Source organism: Papaver somniferum, unplaced genomic scaffold, assembly GCF_003573695.1.
Source record: "Papaver somniferum cultivar HN1 unplaced genomic scaffold, ASM357369v1 unplaced-scaffold_154, whole genome shotgun sequence".
Lineage (NCBI taxonomy): Eukaryota > Viridiplantae > Streptophyta > Magnoliopsida > Ranunculales > Papaveraceae > Papaver > Papaver somniferum.
Genome location: NW_020624820.1, coordinates 5,510,142 through 5,531,114, shown reverse-complemented (window position 1 = coordinate 5,531,114; position 20,973 = coordinate 5,510,142). Strand labels below are relative to the sequence as shown.

Here is a 20,973-nt window from a genome sequence, read left to right as displayed (position 1 = left end):
GGAGAGGTAGAGCTTTCTTGAGAGGTGGTGTTGTATTTTCGACGAGTGGAAGGGGAAACATGCATAGAATTATGGATTGGCTAGGCACACCTGAGCAGTGGGCAAATGATGAATGACGGTGGATCGTGTATGTTCCAAATTTGAAATAATCTTATTTTGTAAACTTTGCAAAAGTTTAACTGCAGAAATCACAGACTTGTTTTGAATGCAGAAATCACAGACTTGATTTGACCGAAAAATCCTGTTTATGTGTTTTGAATTCAAAGTCACGTGCAGGTCACGTGGCCATGTTTCCCACGTGTCTAACTTGGTAGAGTTGGTAAATAAACAAAAAAAATTATTTTCGTTGGTCATTTCACATATTATAGACGGTCAACTGGTCAACCGTTACGTCAATTGTTTGACTGGGACCCACCGGGACCCAAACTCAAAGCTGGACAAAGTTAGGCTCTAAATGCAAAGGTATACCATTTTATGGGACCCAAAATCAAAATATCCCTTTATTTAAACAGAAAAAAAACCCAAAGAAGAAACTAAAAACTATTCATTGATCAACCAATGTCGGGATAATTAATGATTTTTAAACTCTGGGTTTTGCTCATTGATTCAGATCTTTAAATGGGTGTCCTTAAGTAATTAAGTTCTTTGATTCTTAATTACTTTTTTTTTTTTTTTTTGAGTTTTGGATTTTGATTCTAGAGATGTATAATCAGTCATCTTCATCACATTCAAGGGGGGGAGTGTTTTGTAATGCTGGATTATTAAGACTTGTTATGCTTTTGATTAGTATATGTTTGGTTGGCTATCTGATTACACATCCATTAAATTTGAGTTCAAGAGGTGGGAAGAATTTACCACGTCGACTTTCATGTCCTCCATGTGTTTGTGATTGTTCCTCAGAGGCTCTTTTCTCCTTGCCATCAGGTATATATCAAAAATTCTGTAATGTAATTTGTAGAAATGTTGATATATGATCTTGATATTCTTATATGCAAAATGGTATTTGGACAATGATTCATTTTCTGTTGAAGGCATCCTTTGATCAGTACTTATCATTGTAGTTGTCGGTGTTCTTATGAACAGATCCGTTATCTCTTCTCTGCCTTGTATAGGTTTCACTGTCTTTAATACTGTTTCTAGCACTTGCTAACACTGAATAATTAGGCATCGACTAAGTATGAGGAGGTTCATCGTGTTTATTGCTACGTAATTGAGATCGTGTAGACTCTTTTTGTGTTATTATTAGTGATTTCAGGATTCTATAGAACTCTCCATGGCTAGCGGATTAAGTTATTTGCTTAGACAGTCGTTTTGTTTTTCCTTTTTTGTGTTTTTCTTCGGCTTTGTCTGGTTTTTGTGCTAATATCATTTAACGTGTCCTATTCTTGCAGCATTGCTCAATAACTCGCTATTAGGTAAGTCATTCTTGTTCTTAACGATAGAAAACAAAACTTTCTTTTCCCAAGTCCCTGTCTGATGGGGGGACAGTATGGTTTATTTCATATGCAAAGATTCAGTACTCAAACTTCGTCGAATGCATTACTTTCCCTTCATTCATTCATTCATAAAAAAAATTATTTTTCTTTTTGTGTGTAGATTGCGGCAAAAATGATCCTGAAATGAACTCAGAAATTAAGAAAGATTCAATAGACTTACTTTCTGAAGAACTAAGCCTACTAAAAGGTGTAATGGACGACAATATGAAACATACTAGAGCATTAGTATCAGATGCAAGGAAAACATCTTCTCAGTACCAAAAAGAAGCAGAGAAGTGCAATGTAGGCATTGAAACTTGTGAAGAAGCAAGAGAGAAGGCCGAAGCGCAGCTCAGAGCTGAGCTTAAGCAATCAGCATTATGGGAATCACGTGCACGAGAAAATGGATGGAAGGATCTATGAAAAAGATATTTATAAACAAAGGGTCTGCATCATTGAATGTTCTGAATCAAGATTTCTTTGATTCTGTCTAAACACCCCACGTCTTTGCCTTAGACATGCCCCTCTGCGTTCATAGGCTACAAATATTGTGCATATGAAGCAGAAAATTTTTGTTTATCTTTTGTTTGCTATGTTTGTTAGCACTAGATTTATGATTGGATTTTTTTTGTATAAATGCAAATATTGTTACATTAAAGTGTCTGGTTTGGGGGAAATTAGCTCTTAGTGAACAATCTTGTCAATTAATATATTCTTTCCATGGTTATTTGTAGGCTATGTTAGCCAAAACCTTATCTCATTTCCTGTTTCGAAAGAAATGCCAGTTCACCCTCATCAGGTTGTGTTGCAACGTGAGCCGACCTATAAGAGAATTGGCTGGTAAACAAGAGTTACAAGGGTCACATTAACATGATCTTGGCAGGAACATGCATGTTCTGCTCTTGCTGTTTCTGGTTTATATTTACGTCCTCTACATGCATGAAATAAGAAATCTTAAAAAGAAGGTTTCTGTTGGGAAATCCTCAAAGGTGTATATGCTTGTCTGGTTTAGATGCTTAGGTGTTTTCTTGGTTATGCTTCTTGTAGATGCTCAAATTTTGTAAGTCCTGCTATTATGTTGCTGAGACTTCTTAGTGTAGCCAACCTGATTCATGATTTTTACGGAATCTTAATACTATTGCAGAGGATTCCAGATTGCGGGATGGTAGCTCAAAGTTGGTGGGGAGATTTGAGAGCTCTCTCATCTAATTTCTGGGACCTGCAGGGGACTCCCAACGATCTTTCCCGTCTTTCAACCATGGGAGTTGATTTACATTCTCATCTGAATGAGCAGGTGACATAAACTTAAGCTTCCACTATTGTGCACTGCTGATGAAGTTCATATTAAGTTTGTTTAACCAAGCTGTTGTTTCATTTTCGGTGTTATGTTTATACTGTTAATTATACACCTTTCTCTACACAGTTGGACGCCAATGGCTCCATTATCGCGAGCTATGGCCAGGGGCTATGACGGCACTTCACAGTTGTCACGACAACAAACTTTGTAGATCCACCAGAGAAGGAGATCGAGAAAGAGAGACGCTTCACAATGGTTACTGATGTCATCAGCTTCCTTTGTGTCAGAGTTGCTGGGATGGCTAGAGGGAGCTTCCTTTGTGTGTCAGAGTTGCTGGGATGGCTAGAGGGACAGGAGAGTGTTTTGCTCTCTTGATCTTTCTATAGAATATGAAATCCGCTTTGTCAAAGTGTTTTAAGTGGAAAGTTTTTCTCTTTTTTGAGTTATGGGTTTTGCATGTTTCTTTCAAAATGTGATTGGAATGGCTTAGACGTGATTGTTCTTATGACCACGCGACTGCAGCGGATGCCAAATTAGCCACCTAATCATCGAACTGGCTCTGCCAGTTTCTGTTAGCGGATCGTTGTCATCAACTATGTATTGCTGAATTCTTTTAGGGACCACCTCCTAGATTATCATGAGAAACTTGATAGGAACATTTGCATGAAGAGAAAGCGGAATAAGTCGGAATAGTGCCAATTTAGTTGCAACTAAGTTCCAGACCCTTGTGCCTTGAGTTGATTTATATCACCAGCCAATTGACTAACTTGGTTTTGCACATCTATCATAGCCATCTCGGATTTCTGCTGAAATTGGTTGAACCCTTGCATTGTCTTTGAAATCTCTTGCATACTTCCATAGCAGAAAACAAGAAACTGCAACTAAGCTCCAACCTTAGATCACTTGATGTGCTTTGATCCTACACTACTGAGTACTAGCAAAATATCTTCCATAATGGATGCTGGAGCTTAGGAAGCAGGATCAACCCAGAAACTAGTATTAGATGCCAGTTTCCCCTAGTTACATTGTGTGGCTATGTGAGCCACCCTGCAAAGAGGAGATCAAAAGGCTTTTTTTCCCCTAAATCTTAATTCTTGAAAAGAAATAATTTCAAAAATATAGGAATTGTGAACAGAACACAAGTGTATAAAAGATATCTTCTCCACCATCAACAGATGAACAGAACCCATTTTTCTAAGTTCAAAAGAATTTCTTATATAGGATCCAGCAAATTACTTCCAAATTAACAACAAAGCTCTAAGACATGTAATCAAAAGATGGTCACTTTTTTTTTGTCGATGATCTTCTTTCGACCTCCTTCTCTGCAACTTGGACATAAAACTCTGCTCCAACCATTTCATGGGTATCAAAATACAGTGCTTTACTCATTTCTACTGTCGCAACGATAACGTCAACAGTGAGAGTGATTCCCAGACTAGTTAAAACCCGAATTGCATTAGCAATCCGACAAATGTTCTGCCTTGTCTCTAGAGGAGTGTAAGTTTGTTCTTGTTCTTCAAGACTCATTGATTTAAAATTTGGTTTGCTCAACTCCGGTTTATTCTCTTGATCATCAGTTATCATGTCGTCTCTTACTTCAACATGTTCACCAACCCAGATGAATCCATTGCATCCTAGAATCAAGTCGATGCCATAGTCTTGAAGGTGGTGGAAATGCTGTTTTCGTCTCTTCACCAGATAAGAGGACACACTAAGCAGTTGACCTTTCTCAAGCTGCATGACAATAAAACCGCATAATATTTAGAAACAACAATAACCAAGCCTTCAGTCCCAAACAAGTAGGGGAAGGCTACAAGTGAAACCCATGTCCAAGTCACCAAACCCAGAAACAGATTAAAAAACAAAGGGTCAAAGTCTTAGGGTGTACGCCCTTGATCCCAGGTAGCTAAAACAGAGTCCTAGCCTCTAATACTATCCACAAACCCAAACAAATCTTAACCCATGATATTTAGAAACAATGAGGCAAAATCCTTACATATCACTTCTGTTCAAAAAGTTATGGTGGACAATATTTATTGGTTTTTTCTAGCATATATAAATCAGCATGAAAGCCGAGGTTCATTATTAAATGGTTTAGTTCTAGCAGCTACGGAGCATTTACAGTTATTAGGTTGTGTTCCCGAACTAACCTATACACATTTGTGAGAAGCAAACATTCATTCCTAAGAATTGAGAAAATGGCTGAAAATACTAACAGATGGTACAAAATGATAAATCAATGCTAACCTTTCCATACTTCTGACTCCTTGCTTGAAGGTGCAAAGTCCCATCATGCTGGAAACCACGAACTTCAGCCTAAACAGACAAGAAGTTTGAAGGGAAAAATTGATCATCCATCACACAAACGAAAGGTGAAGTGTGTAACCGCTATCAAAAAGGTAAAGTATGCCACGAGAAATACACATCTTAATTCCTACTATCTCCCCCGCTATTTTTTAAGTCCAACTCTGAATAGTAACAGATTGATTCCAACTGGAAACACTTGATTATCGACCTTCCCAACCCATAAACCCTTTTAAAGCAACCGGTTTAGCTGCGAAAGGTTCTACCCATCAAAACAGCAATTCATATTTTCAACATGTCCCAGATAAGCTTAACTCAAGTCTCAAGGGAAAAATGGATTCACGTTCTTTTTCTTACAATATTTGAAAAACCTGTGGAGATGAATTTCAGAAAAGTAATGGACTTACACAGATGACATCATTTTCCTCAAAAATGGAACGCATATTGAGTTCATCAGTAGCTGTTCTCCTTCTCTACCAATCAAAAAAATAAAACAGACAAGTAAATCAGCTCAATGCTTCAAACATACAAGAACCCAAAAATACAAGTAGAGAAACGCTTGTATATACCTGGATACCATCAGGCAAATTCATCGATGAAAGCATTAAGACTGCATCTTGACTAAAATTAATTTCTAGTCTCCAACGCTTCGGAGCAACCTACAACATATGTTAAACCACAAAAACAACATCAATATAATCTCTTGGAAAGGCATGTTATTTAAAAAAACGTTGTCTTCATCTGATATTCCCTCTGTGCCAAAGTTTGTTATGAATATGGGTCCTGCTGCAGATGCTTTAGAAGAGGCACTTGCTAATGGAACCGAATTAGGAGGCCAACATGGTTAGGTGATTCTTAATTTTCATCTTTGCGATCCTATTGACTATCCTCCCACCCCTCGTCCTGCTGTAACCCGCTCTCCTGCGCCCTGCCATACTGTCACAAATAATAGGTTTTACTTTTAATCAAAATCCACTGTGAGCTGTGGCCAAACGGTTTATGCTCATAGTTTCCTTCACTAGGATCCTGCAAGACAAACGTTTTATGCTCCTGGTTTCCTTCACTAAGATCCTGCAAGGATGGCAACTACTAGTATGTGCTCATCCTATGTCAATGACTTTTAAGTAGTATCAGTTTACAATGCAGTCGTGCTTATTTCTAACTCTCGTTGAACGTTTTTGTATTTTACTCTTCATCTAGTTGCTTATCTCCTGATCAGAGTAGCTGCGTAGTTGTGGATTCAAACGCAATTGTGAATTAAGTTTGGAAACCTGAACGGTTGAACAATAAACCCAATATTCCTTCTCAAGATGCACAATGTTAGCGTTTATGAGATGTCTATACAGAATTCTACCCTCGGTGACACTGTTACAGCTAAATTTGGGAGGTCTTATATGGATTATTTGCCATGAATATATCCTAATTTTTATTTTGCAACCTTAATATGGACTACCATCAAAGAATGAGCAGAGGAATTCTTGAACAACAAATTTGTGAAGTTGTTTTCAGCTAGAGCAAATGCATATTCAGGGGAAGATGCAGATTAAATGAAAATTGTTATTTACATAGATCATTCTTAAAACCATACTTAAGCACTTTGGGAAGAACATCAGTAAAACAACCAGACCAGTTAATGCATTTGGTGAAGATCCAAATTGAACAATACCTCAATGACGCGACCAACAATTATATCTCCAGTCTCTGGCTTGTATCTGTAGTTAAACATACAGCTAGTTAGAACACTGTTATTTCATAAATTGTGTGATGAAAACTACGGTTTTAGTTCAATCTTGTACACCAGAGTTAACAGAAAATTAAGCCCTTTATTATTTATGCTTACCTAGCTCTTAAAGTACGAACGTAAACAAGCTTGTTAACTTTCTCTACAACTCCACATAGAGTTGCTACTATTTCTCCATCAACCTCAGATGTTCCATGACCCCTTCATTCAAACCCCCAAAACAAACAAAACCCATTAAAATCACAGTAAAAATAACAATATCACTTCATTGAGGAATTTTATCAAACATTTCTCGAGTAAGAAGATGGGATTTTGTTCGTCACAACAAAACCCTAAATTTAAAGAAACCCCATCAAAAGATCAGATTATTTTCATGGAATAACAAATTTGGAAATGTTTAAGAGATGGGTTTTAGTTATACTTACTTGAGAACACCTTCTTCATGGTTAACAGGGATAGTTTCAGCAACAGTTACAGAAGCATCAGCTGAATTACTAAGTCTTGCTGTAAATTTCTCAAGCTGTTGAATAGCTGTTTGTAATCTGACCTTCTGTGTTTGATTCAACGATACTTGTAACTCTTTCATGTCTCTCATCTTTTCTCTCTTTAGAAACGCCAATCGTGTTTTAATGGAAGAAGAAAACAAGGGTTTTACAGGAGATGGAGTAGGTTTATGAATGAAACGATTTGAGTCGAGTAATTTTTTTTAGGGGAAATTAGGCTCAGGCCCAACCCATGGATAACCCATAATATGAGGCCCTTAATTAAAAAAAGTTTAAATCTAGGCCCCGAGTTTTTAAAAGACCTTGATACCCTTATGCATATTGTCAAGCCCATAATTAAATAAAATTTAAATCTAGGCCCAAAATTATTAAATCTAAGCCCGAAATTATTAAAATACAGTGCGAAGGTGTAAACAGAAGTTACACATGCATATGGCATGTGTAACCAGAAGTTACACATCCTTATGATATGTGTAATGCAAAGTTACACTTGTATATATATGCAAATAAATAGACATCAAAAAAAAACACAAAAAAAAAAAGTTATTACTTTAATATTCATTTACAATAATTTCTTAGCATGTGTAACTAGAAGTTACACACGCATCTGTTTAGTGTAATTGAGAGTTACATATGTGTCTATCTAGTGTAACTGAGAGTTACACATGCATCTGACTTGTTTATTCAGCGTCAACTCCAGTTCCAGCGAGACCATTACCACGTTTAAGCAATTAGCTTTTATGAAGTTATCTAAAACCTGAAATATAACAACAAGCAATCAGTATTTATACGATTAAAATGAACAGTACATAAAACAATGTATATTTCAGTTTCACAAGCATCTGACTAGTGTAGCTAGCGGTTACACATGCATCTGAATTGTGTAACTGAGAGTTACACATGCATATAACATGTGTAACTAGGAGATACACATTCACCTGGCTAGTGTAGCTAGCAGTTACACATGCATATGACTAGTGTAACTAGGAGTTACACATACATATTGATATGTGTACCCAAAATTAGTATGTGTAAGTAAAAGTTACATATGCATATCCCATCAAATTAGCATGTGTAACTATAAGTTACATATGCATATCCCATCAAATTAGCATGTGTAACTATAAGTTACACATCTAATTTGCATGTGTAACTAGTAGATACACATTTATGTGGCTTGTGTACCTAGAAGTTACATATTTAATTAGCATGTGTAACTACTAGTTACACATCCATAGTCTGCCAATGCTAGTTAAACGTGCAAATTGTCATGCATATGGCTTGTGTGATGTGCAGTTAAACAGATGTATGAGTTAAGTGAAACCATTCCAGACCTATATCCATATACTACCTTTCAAGAAAAAGAAGTAGCTAGTCGTAAGTAATCAAGAAGCTAGAACACTTCTCAGGTACGTATAAATACAACTTCCGTATAAATACAACAATGTATATTCAGTTTCACAAACATCTGACTAGTGTAGCTAGCAGTTACACATGCATATAACATGTGTAATTAGGAGTTACACATTCATATTAGTATCTGTACCCAAAATCAGTATGTGTAAGTAAAAGTTACACATCTAATTAGCATGTGTAGCTCGAAATCCCACATCTAATTAGCATGTGTAACTAGAAATTACACATCTATTTAGCTTGGGTAACTAGAAGTTACACATCCACTTAGTTTGTGTACCTAGAAGGTAAGCAACAATTATCCTATCTATGTAGCTTGTGTAACTAGAAGTTACACATCCACTTAGTTTCTTATGATATCCCTTTTCATAAGAACCTTCAATATATAGAACATAAACTTTATATCCCAGGATGTGTAACTGCTAGTTACACATCCTGCTAGTTACTGTTAGATCATCTCCAAACTGAATGATGGCCCTTTACTGAGAACAAGCTGGCCATAAAGAAACTTCCAACCAATGTTATCTAGTAATTCCAATATGATTGATATACCTTTTCATAAGAACCTGCCAATATAGAACATAAACTTTATATCCTAGGATGTGTAACTAGAAATTACACATCTATTTAGCTTGTGTAACTAGAATTTATGCATCCACTTAGTTTGTGTACCTAGAAGGTAAGGAACAATTATCTTATCTATATAGCTTGTGTAACTAGAAGTTACGCATCCACTTAGTTTCTTATGATATCCCTTTTCATAAGAACCTTCAATATATAGAACATAAACTTTATATCCCAGGATGTGTAACTGCTAGTTACACATCCTGCTAGTTACTGCTAGATCATCATCCAAACTGAATGATGGCCCTTTACTAAGAACAAGATGGCCATAAAGCAACTTACAACCAATGTTATCTAGTCATTCCAATATTCATGATATACCTTTTCATAAGAACCTGCAAATATAGAACATAAACTTTATATCCTAGGATGTGTAACTAGCAGTTACACATCCTGCTAGTTACAGGTTTCAGATAACTAGCAGTTAGACATCCATATGCCAACATATATGGATACCTAGAAATGTGAAAATCACAATCAAATTTTATGAGTCATGTTTACCTGAAGCTCACTCGACAACACCATCCTCATCTGCTTAACCACTTTTGTGGTATCAATATCAACTCCACCACTCCCTGCAATCCATACATACACGTAAAAAATGTATAGAGTCATTAAGAACCTTATTTTTCTGAAACTTCATTTGGTCAAACAAAAAATTCACAACAATTCACAAAAAACAAAAAACAACAGAAAAATACAAATTCCATGCTAAAAATACAACATGATACATATGTTCCACATACTGTATAACAAAAAACAGCATGTCTACATCATCAATTTGAAGTTGTTCTTCTGCAACAACATTGTTTCTTCATCCTCTTCTCAGTATCAAACAAAAACTCACAAGAAATTCACAAAAAACAAAAACAACAAAAAGATATATATACAAATTCCATGCTAAATATACAACATGATATACATGTGTAACCTTATGTTACACATACTGTATAAAAAAACAGCATGTCTACATCATCAATTTGAAGTTGTTCTTCTGAAACAACATTGTTTCTTCATCCTCTTCTCAGTATCAAATAAAAAACTCACAAAAAATTCACAAAAAACAACAGAAAAATACAAATTTCATGCTAAAAATACAACAAGATACATATGTGTAACCTCAAGTTACACATACTGTAACAAAAAACAGCATGTCTACATCAATTTGAAGTTGTCCTTCTGAAACAAAATTGTTTCTTCATCCTCCTCTCAGTATCAACAAAATATAAACAACAAATTCACAAAAAATTCTCGGATCGGACATGCAAGAACAACAAATAATCGAAAAAAAAATGAAAAAAGTTTTGAAATCAAGCCAAATAAAATTCGTACCTAGATTTGTTGTTTTCCTTCTTCTGAAACAATATTATTTCTCTTCTTGTTCTCAGTATCAACCAAATCAAAAAATATAAAAACAAAATAAGAAAGATCCAAATCATAAAAATCGAAATCAATGGAATTCAAGACTAGATCGAAAACACACTATGTTGATTTCTCTATTCCAACCTGTTTTCTTCCTCTTCTCAGACTCAGCAAAATCCAAGCAAAAAAAACGATAATCAGTAGAAAATCGAAATTAAAAAATAGATCAGAAAAAACTAGTGAATCAAACCTATTTTATACAAACAGAAAATAAAAATTGATACAAACCTATTTGTTGTTCTTCAATGCAGCGTCTTCCTCTCGTCAGATCTGAAAACAACTGAATCAATTCAACGATTTTCTGGGAAATATGTGTTGTTCTTCCTCTCGTCTTCAATACAGCGAATCAAAAATCAACGCACTTGTTTGTTGTTCTTCAATGCAACGATTTTGTGAAGAAACAATTCGAATTCGGAAGATTTAATATCATGAAGAGAAAATCTAGTGAAAGGAAGATGCAGATACAATTTTGCCGAGAGATCTTTTGCCGAGAGAGAGAAAGTGAAACAGGAAATGAATCTGGAAATGAAACTCATAGCCTATTTTATTAGGTATATATAGTCAAGGGTATTTTTGGTATTACTAATTTCTTCCAAACCCTAAACTTTATTACCAAGCCCTGAAATCTAAAGTTCTGGGCCTAGAAATATCAAAAAGTTTAATTATGAAGTTTATAGTAATGAATCCATTTGGTGGGGCTTGAAAATATAGAACCCATTTAGTTGGGTGATTCTAGTATTTTTCACTTTTTTTTATGGGAAAAATATCGTTTGGTCCTTATTTAGGTGGCCCATGTCTGTTTAGTCCTTTGAAAAAATGTCTTTTACTGTTTGGTCCATAATTATTTAAAGATATAAAACATATAAAAGTACCCTTCCATGTTAATTTTTACTTATTTTCTTGTAGTAGTTCATTTATCAAAATGAACTACTGTTAATTTCTACTTATTTTTTCAAAAAACATATAAATCCGAGTTCATTCCAGAAATGAACTCCATATAACTAAAAAAACAGAGTTCATTCCAGAAATGAACTCCATATAAAAACCTAAACACGCAAATCTTCATCTTCTTCATCATCTTCATCGATTTCATCTTAAGCAACAGCAACAAAAAAAACACATAAATCTTCATCTTCAAACAGCAGCAACATCGTATTCATCATCTTTAACAGCAGCAACAAACAACAGATGCACAAAAAGAACACAGAACTTCATCGTCTTCATCATCTTCATCGTCTTCATCATCTTCATCGACTTCAACATCATCATCAACAACATCAACACCAACAGAGAAGAAAAAACCCTAAAACTTCGTCGTTCATCATCTTCTTCGTCGTCCTTATCATATTCATCGTTTTTCATCTTCGTCTTCAATAACAACAATCACCGTCTTCAACAACAGCAGATCTCGAGAAAGTTTTTATCATCTTCATCGTCTTCAAACAGTAGTCGATCAAATCTTCAAATCAAGATTCATTGTCTGCAACATAAACAGCAGCAAAAAAGAAAAAAAATGGAGAGAAAAAAAAAACTGAGGAGAGAGAAAGTATATCTGAAAATATGGAGGTGAGAGGAAGAGAATCTGAAAATAATATCTCCTCTCTTGATAATTGACTATATATATCCTAGGGTGACGTCATGGATGATGTAATGGTCCCAAAAGGGTATTTCTGCCACTACAAGATGACAATTACATCATCCATGACAATTACATCATCCATGACATCACCCTATGACCAAACTATAATTTCTAGTGAGGAAAACCGGCGATGAGCTCCAGTGCGGAAAACCGGCGATTGAAAGCCAGGGTTTCTCGATGGATTCGTCTCATCCCTGTTGCTTTTTCTCTTTGATTTTTCGGCGTCTTTCGATTTCCCTTTCTTTCCCTTTCCCACGATTGTTTTACCTTGTTTTTCTTGTCATTTTCGACCTAGGGTTCTAGTTCTTTTTCTGTTTTTAGGGTTTTTCAAGGTTTTTCAACCATGTCTGCTATCCCACAGAACTGTGCTCCTAACTGTTCGCATATGTCTCAGCAACGCTCTTCCTCCCAGCCGCTATCATCTTCCACGCGACGCCAAATTCATGTCGATGATATTGTTTCACAAAACGGACATTATCGTTTCCCTTTCAAAAATTTCCATGGTTGTCTGGACGGGGTGAATAGTAGAGGCTACGTAAGGGGATCATTCACAAAACATTTGCAGGACAGACACTTCTCAACACTGGATAACAAGGTAGCTTGCAGAACCATCATCTCCAATGACTTACGCGTCTTCTGTGCTTGGGAGAATTTTCTTCAACAGACTCGTCAGTGGTTATGCAGCCAATGTATGACCTTACATGCCTGGAGAACCCCCTGTAAAGGGTTTGAAGGAGCTCGACACGCTGCCATTGCTGGTCCTGGTTCCCCTGCAGTCTTCCTCATACACGGCATTGACATGCTTAAGAATGTTGTCGTTGTAATTGATTCTGTTTACGTTTGTGAACTTGTATCTAGGAGTATTGGTATTGTTGCTCCTACTGCATCTGCTGAGGTTGTTGTTCCACCTGATTCTGTCGAGATTGGTTCTTCCCAGAAGCCTATACCAGACATGTTCTCCTCTTTGTCACCGGAACTGCTCAACTCCGTTTTTCAGCGGCGTTTTACCACGGCTTCCAGTATCCCCCACCAGTGCAGGTTAGGTTTCTCTCGAGCCTTGAAGTATAGTATTGATATGTGCTTTGTAGACCTTCTGATTTGTCGGCTTGGATCAGTCTCTTGATGCTTCCCATTTGCACATTAACCTTGTACAGACCTACTCGTTCTGCGGATAAGAAGTCTTCCAGCAGGAAACGAATTCAAGTGGCAGCCATCCAACAGGCTTTACTCACTTGGAAAGAACCCATGGGTTGCTTCACCTTGATCTCCAAGCTTCTTAGCCAACCATGCCAACAATTCTCTGCCAAGAAGGACAGCGAATAGAAGCCAGAGTCAGCTAATTTGAGCGTTTGTCGGAAGAAGTTAGAATATGGGCATTTTGCAGCTGCGATTCGTGCCTTGTCTTCCAATGGGTTAGCACCTCGCAATGAGAATACCTTGACTAAGTTTCAAGCTAAGCACCCCACAGCTCCCCCCGCCAGATATTCCGGATGACATTGCAATTGGTGATTCCATAACGGTTGATTCAAGGGCTGTCATTGGCGCCATCAAGAGTTTTCCCAGAGGTACTTCTTGTGGTCGGGACGGTTTGGGTGCTCAGCATTTGGTCGACGCTTTGAGTGGTGAAGCAGCAGCTGTTGCTGACGAGTTGGTGGCTTCGATTACTGGGGTTGTCAACCTTTGGCTGGCAGGTAAGTTTCCTAAAGTCTTATGAGAGCTTATTGCTAGTGCGCCACTTACACCTTTGCTCAAACCCGGAGGCGGGCTTAGACCAATTGCAGTTGGTACTGTCTGGCGTCGTTTGGTCTCTAAGGTAGCTACCTTTTTAGTGGGAAAGGACATGCAGTCTTATTTGGGGGATTTGAAATTTGGTGTTGGAGTTCCAGTGGGGGGGTGGGGGCATGGAGCATGTCAATGGTTTGCTGGAGTTAAAGGGTCTGTCGGATAGCATGTCAATGTTGCTTATTTATTTTTCGAATGCTTTCAACATGGTTAGTAGGTCTTATCTTCTTAAGGAGGTCCGGCTTCGCTGTCCAGGTATTTCTCGTTGGGTTGAATTTTTTTTATGCCAGGCCTACTATTCTTTACTACGATCAATACATCATGTCCTCAGCACTCGGCGTTCAACAAGGTGATCCTCTCGGTCCCCTTTTGTTTGCCTTGACACTTCACTCTCTTGTGAAGTCCATTGCTTATCGGTGTAAGATTGATTTGCATGCCTGGTATCTGGATGATGGTACTCTCATTGGTGACACGATGGAGGTTTCCAAAGACTTGATTATTATTGAGACCGAAGGCCCGAACAGAGGTCTCCATCTCAATATCAAGAAAATTGAGGTTTTCTGACCTACAGTTGATCCACGGAGTATGGAAATATGTGTTTTTCCCCCTGATATTGGTAGGCCTAGCAAGGGAGTTGAGCTTTTGGGTGGGCTAGTGAGCTTAGATTTGGATTTCATGAGTAACATGGAGATTAATAGGGTGAACAAAACTATTCAGCTTATGTCTGCTATCAAAAAGCTCAAGGATCCCCAAAGTGATATGTTGCTGCTCCGAAACTGTGTTGGTGTATCAAGATTATATTTTGTTATGCGTACTACTAATCCGGCAGCTCTACAACAAGCTTCTGACCTCTTTGACGACCACTTGTTTCAATATTTGAGGTTTTTAATCACTGGAGATGGACCTGGTTTTGGGCCCTTGCAACAGAGACTGGATACTCTTCCTATCAAGGATGGTGGGCTTGGCATATATGCCATGGCTGACACTCGCACCTATTGCTATCTTTCTTCTCAGAGTCAGACTGCTTCGGTGCGGAAGGTGATACTTGGTAGTTCTTTCCCAAGCGATTATGGGGTCGCCTATCAGTTGGCTCTTCAGAAATTCACTCAGGTATGTGGTTTTCCTTCCACTTTATGCGTCGATGACACTGCCCCTCCTTCTATGCACTCCCTGGCAGTCAGTTATTTTGATGCAATCAAGAAGCAAATCCACGACCAATTCACTCTATCTACAAGAGACTCCATTCTTTGGCAATGTAACCAGATCAAACATGCTCCGGATTATCTTTTGGTTGTCCCGATCAGTGGTTTAGATCAATGTCTTGGCCCCAGACAGTTCAGAGCTGTAGTTTGATACCGTCTTGGTATCCCCCTATTTGTTGGTATCCTCGGCAGCGGCGCCAAAAATTTGATGATTTTTCAAAATGGTTGTAGTTGTAGGGGTAAAAAGGGTCTTTTCAGACTTGTGAAGAAAACAATTTTTTTTTAGATTTAATTTAAAAAGGAAAATAAATAAAATAATTCAAGTTTAGAGAAAATTACCAAGACTAGGAATCCATCATTGACCAAATAAATAGTAAACTCTAAATAGTTTTTATGCAATTCTATCTTTAAAATCAATTCTAATATTTGCCTCAAATATGTTTTTGAAGTAATAATTGTAATCAAAAAGTATAAAACATCAAAAGTTATTAAAACCCAGCATGCTTCATCAAGTTAATTCACAATTATTCAATAAAAACTAATAATTCAAATTCAATTCATGCAAATAATTAAATAATAATATTGCAAATAAATAGAAAAATTAGAATTATACCAATAAATTTTGTACCAATGGCTTCCTCCGTCGTCTCGGCTAATGGGTTTAGCTCCTCATCTCAAAAACACACTCACAAAATAAATTCATGGCTAAAATAGGTGTTTTTATTGATGAATATAAGATGAAACAGGAATTTGCAACGCTGTAATGGTGTTACAGCGCCACTGTTACAAAGGGGAAAGGGCTGAAAATCAACGATACAACTCAAGTGTTGTAAAACAACGACACTGGGTTCCACTTTTAAGACTGTTGAAGAACGACTGTCTTACCTAGTCTGTTCTTCGTCTTCTTCTTCCTCCTCGAGCAGCAGCAGCATTGTAACTCTCTGTAATTCGATTCTCCCTTCTTTGCAGACCTCTAAACTCTCTCCTAATGGTTTCTAACCCTTCTATGATGAAAACACAGCTATTTATAGCTGTCCAACTCCCTAGAAACTCGATCAAATCCGAGAATAATCTCATTATTCTTCTCGGGCAGTTTGGAGAAAAAATCACTTTCTTGTTGATTCACGTGGTTCTGTTGGCTATTCTCTCGTATCCAAACTATTCTCTGACTTGGAATGAACTGAATTGGTATATATCCACGCAAGAATATCCCATAAATCTCTCTGACCAATCCCAAACCCTAAACAGATAAGCCGTATCCTGTTGGGACTTTGATCAATTATTCCGGCTTATCCAGCCCAATTGGATGGGTCTAGACGATTGCATTAGGCCTGTTATGTCTTCTAGAGTCCGTAGGTACCAAATACAGCCATTGAATCTCCTAAAATGTCGTCAGAATTTGATCTCCAAAACTGTTCTTCACTGCATGCATTTTCCCGCCAAAACTTGTATTTGAATTATGAAGATGACCTCCCCCTTATCCAGTTCGGGAGTCCCTTTAGTACATGCCCTGAAATGGGTGCCCCTTATCCAAATTAGGGGTGCCTTTAAGAAATTCTTCTGGGATGTTTTCTGCACTTTTTCAGGGTCCTCCGGGGTATTTCCGGTACACTTCTGGGGCATTTCCGGTACACTATCAACGGCAATCCAAGGGCCACATTTTTAGCCAATTTTGCCGCAAAGCCTTATTCTTCCAAAAACACCTACAAATAAATAAAATAACCAAATAAGTACGATATCGAGCACTAAAAATATATACAAATGAGCTATATTAGACACATAAATGCGTCTATCAGGCGGGTTGTGCTCGTGTTGTAATAAGCCTATGGATATCTTTGGTGATCATGCGCTTCACTGTGCTAATGATGTTGGACTAAAATTCCGTCATGACTTAGTACGTGATGTAATTGCGAATATTTGTTTCAAAACCGGTGTCCATGCACGCAAGGAGGTGAATTTGGGTCTTATGACAGATAGTAACAAGGATTTACGTCCAGCGGATATCCTTGTTCTCAATTGGGAAAACGACCAAGATGTATGTATGGATGTCATAGGGGTCTCACCCTTTACTGGTGATGGTGTTCGCTCTTTCGTCCCAGGCCAGGCTATCTCCAGAGCAATTTCGCGTAAACGTTCTAAATATTTGAACGAATGTACTTCACATGGTTATGGTTTGGTTGTTTTAGCTTTTACTACCTTAGGGGAACTTAGTGAAGACACTATTTGTTTTTTCAAGCGTTTGAAGAATTGTTTAGTCAGTCATGATGCTGGCAGTGGTCTAGGTAGTTTTATTTTTCATCGTTTGGGTGTTGTCATTCAAAAGGGAGTTGGTGCTCAACTTGTTGCTCGGCTACCAACTAAAAACTCTGTAGTTTAAAATAAGGGTTATTTTGTTTTTGGTACTCAAGTTTTGTCCAACTTTTGAGTTTGGTCTAACATTTGTCCAGCTTGGTGTTTGGTACTTGGAAAAGACGTCGACCCGCATTGACTCAGTTATAGCTTGACTTCTTTTAATGAATTAATAAATAAATTTTTAGAAAATGGTAAAAATATAATTATTAGATGAGTTTACTATCATACCCATCACTTTCTTAATATTTACATTAGATCCAACGGTTTTAATAAACCCATTTAGTCTACGGTCGTGATCAATCTATTAACCCTAACTTTTTATTTTCATTTCTTCACTTCGTTTACTCCGCCTCTACTGTTAACTTAGATCAAAACAAAGTAAATCGAGAACAGAGAGAGAGATTGAGAGAGGGAAGATTTATGATGAGAAATCGAGTGGAATTATGAAAGGAGATCAAGAACAGAGATTAGCAGGGAGATTGAAGCTGTTGTTGGTTGAATGAAGATGAAATTCAAGAACAAAAGATAAGAATCGAAGTAACAAGAAGATACAGGTGGTAATAATGATGGTTTCTGCAATCGAAGAACACAGAGAGGAGATGGTTGTAATGGAATCGATTATAGGTTGTCGTATTTAGTTCTACGGCAAGAAATTAAACTCAACAGATGATTCTTGAAGTTACAGAGCAGAAAAGCGGGTGTTTCTGAATCGATAGGAAGAATGAAGGTTAGGGTTTGTGACGAATTAGAACATGAAATTGAGATCGAGAAGAACAAGACGCTGGTGTTGTTGATTAAAAAATTGGGCTGCAGATTTGATTTTTGGTTTGTGTGTGATTGATTTCTGGTGGGTATTGGTGCTGGTAGTAGTATTGCAGAGGTGATCTAAGTGAATTTGCCGGGTTTGTGACGAATTAGAACATGAAATTGAGATCGAGAAGAACAAGACGCTGGTGTTGTTGATTAAAAAATTGGGTTGCAGATTTGATTTTGGTTTGTGTGTGATTGATTTCTGATGGGTAATGGTGCTGGTTGTAGTATTACAGAGGTGGTCTAAGTGAATTTGTCGGGTTTGTGACGAATTAGAACATGAAATTGAGATCGAGAAGAACAAGACGCTGGTGTTGTTGATTAAAAAATTGGGTTGCATATTTGATTTTGGTTTGTGTGTGATTGATTTCTGATGGGTATTGGTGCTGGTAGTAGTATTGCAGAGGTGGTCTAAGTGATTGTTGTATGCAGATGTTGTTGTTTGTTTTGCTGATAGTGAAGAACGGAATGGGCTCGATCTGAGGTGTTTGGGATTGTTTGCTCGATCTGGAAATTAAGTATATATGGAGTTTCTCGACTGAGAAACAAACATAGCAGTAAGGGATTAATATGGTACGGGTATTGGTTGTTTTGTGATTATGCAGCGAAGGTGCTTGGTTATCTGGCAAAGGTGTTGTGGTCGGTACTGAATAGGGCTTGGATTTGGTAGAATTAACTTAGAGATGGGATTTGATTGAGGTTAGAAGAATTGTTGTTGTTGTCGATTGAAGTGATAAATGAAAGAGATTAATGAAGGGTTTGATTGAGGTGATGTTGCTGCTATTAGAGTTGGAGAGGTGTTGTTACAGAAGATGATGCTCGACGGTGGCTGCGGTGGTGATGTGTTTAGAGAAAGAAGAGAAGATGAGTTTGATGTAATAGAAATGTTAATAAAGTGATGGGTATAATTGTAATCTGATTTCACAATTTAATTATATATATATTTATTAATAATTTATAAACAGAAATCAAGATTTAACCTGGTCAACGTGAGTCAACGTTATTTTCAAGTACCAAACACCAAGCTGGACAAATGTTAGACCAAACTCAAAAGCTGGACAAAACTTGAGTACCAAAAACAAAATAACCCTTAAAATAAAAATGAAAAAGGTATATCTATTTTATTTAAAAAAAAAAACCACAATTTATATTTTAAAAAAGGACCAAACAGACGGTTGACTGGGTCAACTGGACTAGACTCATCCTAATATATTATTCCTATGACCATATGGTATTTCCTACTTTTTTTTTTTTTTTGTTAAATACTATTAGGGTTTAACCCGTGCCATAACTCTTCTATAATGTTAGCAACGCCACTGGATTTCTTGGCTAGTTGACAAGTTTTGTGAATAAATTATAAATCATCGAACAAATTCAAAACTTGGACATAAGCTACGAAAGCTAAATTGATTTTTTTTTTTAAGATTCTAAGGATTTCAGCACATTGAGGAAATAACTTGAGCTTTTTGATATAGTGATGCAATTTTCGCCGGCAAACACAAAATAGATTCAGGCCACACATACATGTTATGTGTAGAAACCACCTATGTGGAAGAAACTATATTCCGACAAAATTTACAACAAAATTTCTAACTTGTATTAGCTAATGTTCAGTTTCATCAATTATTTAGCTATACATTAACATAAAAAATGATAATAAGAAACACAATTAATGATACCTTAGAAGCCTAACACTGGCGAATTATAGCACAACCCTGACTTCTAAATCAACGTTATCCGACCCTAATAACATTTTACAACCTTCTAATGCGGAGTTAGACCACTACGTCGCACATCCATGGCTAACATGGAATTGAAACTTCAGGATGATCTGCTTCTCTTTCTCATTCGTCTTCTAAAACAAAGATGCAACTTCGCCTGAGGTGGTAGGCAATTCCAAAAGAACCTGTTCCAACCACATGCTCTGTTGGGTAAGTAATATTTTGCCAATGAAATCAAAACATGTACTACAAAATAATTCAGAGACCAAGACAAGTTCAGTAAACAATAATATAAGCTGATAAAGCACGGACTACCGAGATAAATTATTCATTTCAACTTTTAATGTCAAGATTGGTTTTAATGGGGCGTGCATATAATCTGATCATGTGATAGGGGGCATATAATGTGATCCTGATGATGGGGCGGGCATATAATGTAATCTCGGTGTATACTTTTTCCCAAACGACCAAATTTACTCTTCCACCCTAGTGTAACATCACGGACTAAACTTAAATTTGATCGTTTTTTTTTTATTTTTGGTCTATGATTTTGATTGCACCATTACAGTAACTCTGAGAGAGGGGAATATAAAACATCTCGACCGGACTTTGATGCTCCGTAACATCTGGACTGGCACTTGCACAGACAAACTTAGTCAAACTGTGTTATGTTTTCTTGACCAGCAAT

General features: G+C 37.1%; 2 protein-coding genes across 3 annotated transcripts; one reads left to right on the top strand and one right to left on the bottom strand.

Annotated features, from left to right (window-relative positions):
* Positions 1 to 544: 544 nt before the first annotated feature.
* LOC113336944 lies at positions 545 to 2,225 on the top strand. 2 transcript variants are annotated; one of them, XM_026582653.1, is made up of 3 exons: positions 547 to 924; positions 1,392 to 1,415; positions 1,597 to 2,225. In XM_026582653.1, exons 1-3 carry the CDS (start codon positions 702 to 704, stop codon positions 1,896 to 1,898), a joined length of 549 nt encoding a protein of 182 aa, XP_026438438.1. In that variant the 5' UTR covers positions 547 to 701; the 3' UTR covers positions 1,899 to 2,225. The 2 variants fall into 2 exon arrangements, with proteins under 2 accessions (XP_026438439.1, XP_026438438.1); XM_026582654.1 differs by lacking the exon at positions 1,392 to 1,415 and having other exon boundaries at positions 545 to 924.
* Positions 2,226 to 3,869: 1,644 nt separating this feature from the next.
* Positions 3,870 to 7,491, bottom strand: LOC113336955 (exosome complex component RRP4 homolog). The gene is made up of 7 exons (XM_026582671.1): positions 7,243 to 7,491; positions 6,917 to 7,018; positions 6,743 to 6,788; positions 5,646 to 5,735; positions 5,484 to 5,549; positions 5,020 to 5,088; positions 3,870 to 4,506 (listed from the first exon to the last, which is right to left on the bottom strand). The coding sequence occupies exons 1-7, from the start codon at positions 7,410 to 7,412 to the stop codon at positions 4,054 to 4,056; spliced, it is 996 nt and encodes a 331-aa protein (XP_026438456.1). The 5' UTR covers positions 7,413 to 7,491; the 3' UTR covers positions 3,870 to 4,053.
* Positions 7,492 to 20,973: the final 13,482 nt, after the last annotated feature.

Excerpts from the sequence above, each read along its gene's own strand:
- LOC113336944 (XM_026582653.1), top strand. The coding sequence starts at position 702 with ATGTATAATCAGTCATCTTCATCACATTCAAGGGGGGGAGTGTTTTGT. Across the intron at positions 925-1,391 it reads TCTTTTCTCCTTGCCATCAG|CATTGCTCAATAACTCGCTA; the intron begins GTATATATCAAA and ends CTATTCTTGCAG. Across the intron at positions 1,416-1,596 it reads GCTCAATAACTCGCTATTAG|ATTGCGGCAAAAATGATCCT; the intron begins GTAAGTCATTCT and ends TTTTGTGTGTAG.
- LOC113336955 (XM_026582671.1), bottom strand. The coding sequence starts at position 7,412 with ATGAGAGACATGAAAGAGTTACAAGTATCGTTGAATCAAACACAGAAG. Across the intron at positions 6,789-6,916 it reads GTTCGTACTTTAAGAGCTAG|ATACAAGCCAGAGACTGGAG; the intron begins GTAAGCATAAAT and ends GTTTAACTACAG. Across the intron at positions 4,507-5,019 it reads GGAGTCAGAAGTATGGAAAG|CTTGAGAAAGGTCAACTGCT; the intron begins GTTAGCATTGAT and ends ATTGTCATGCAG.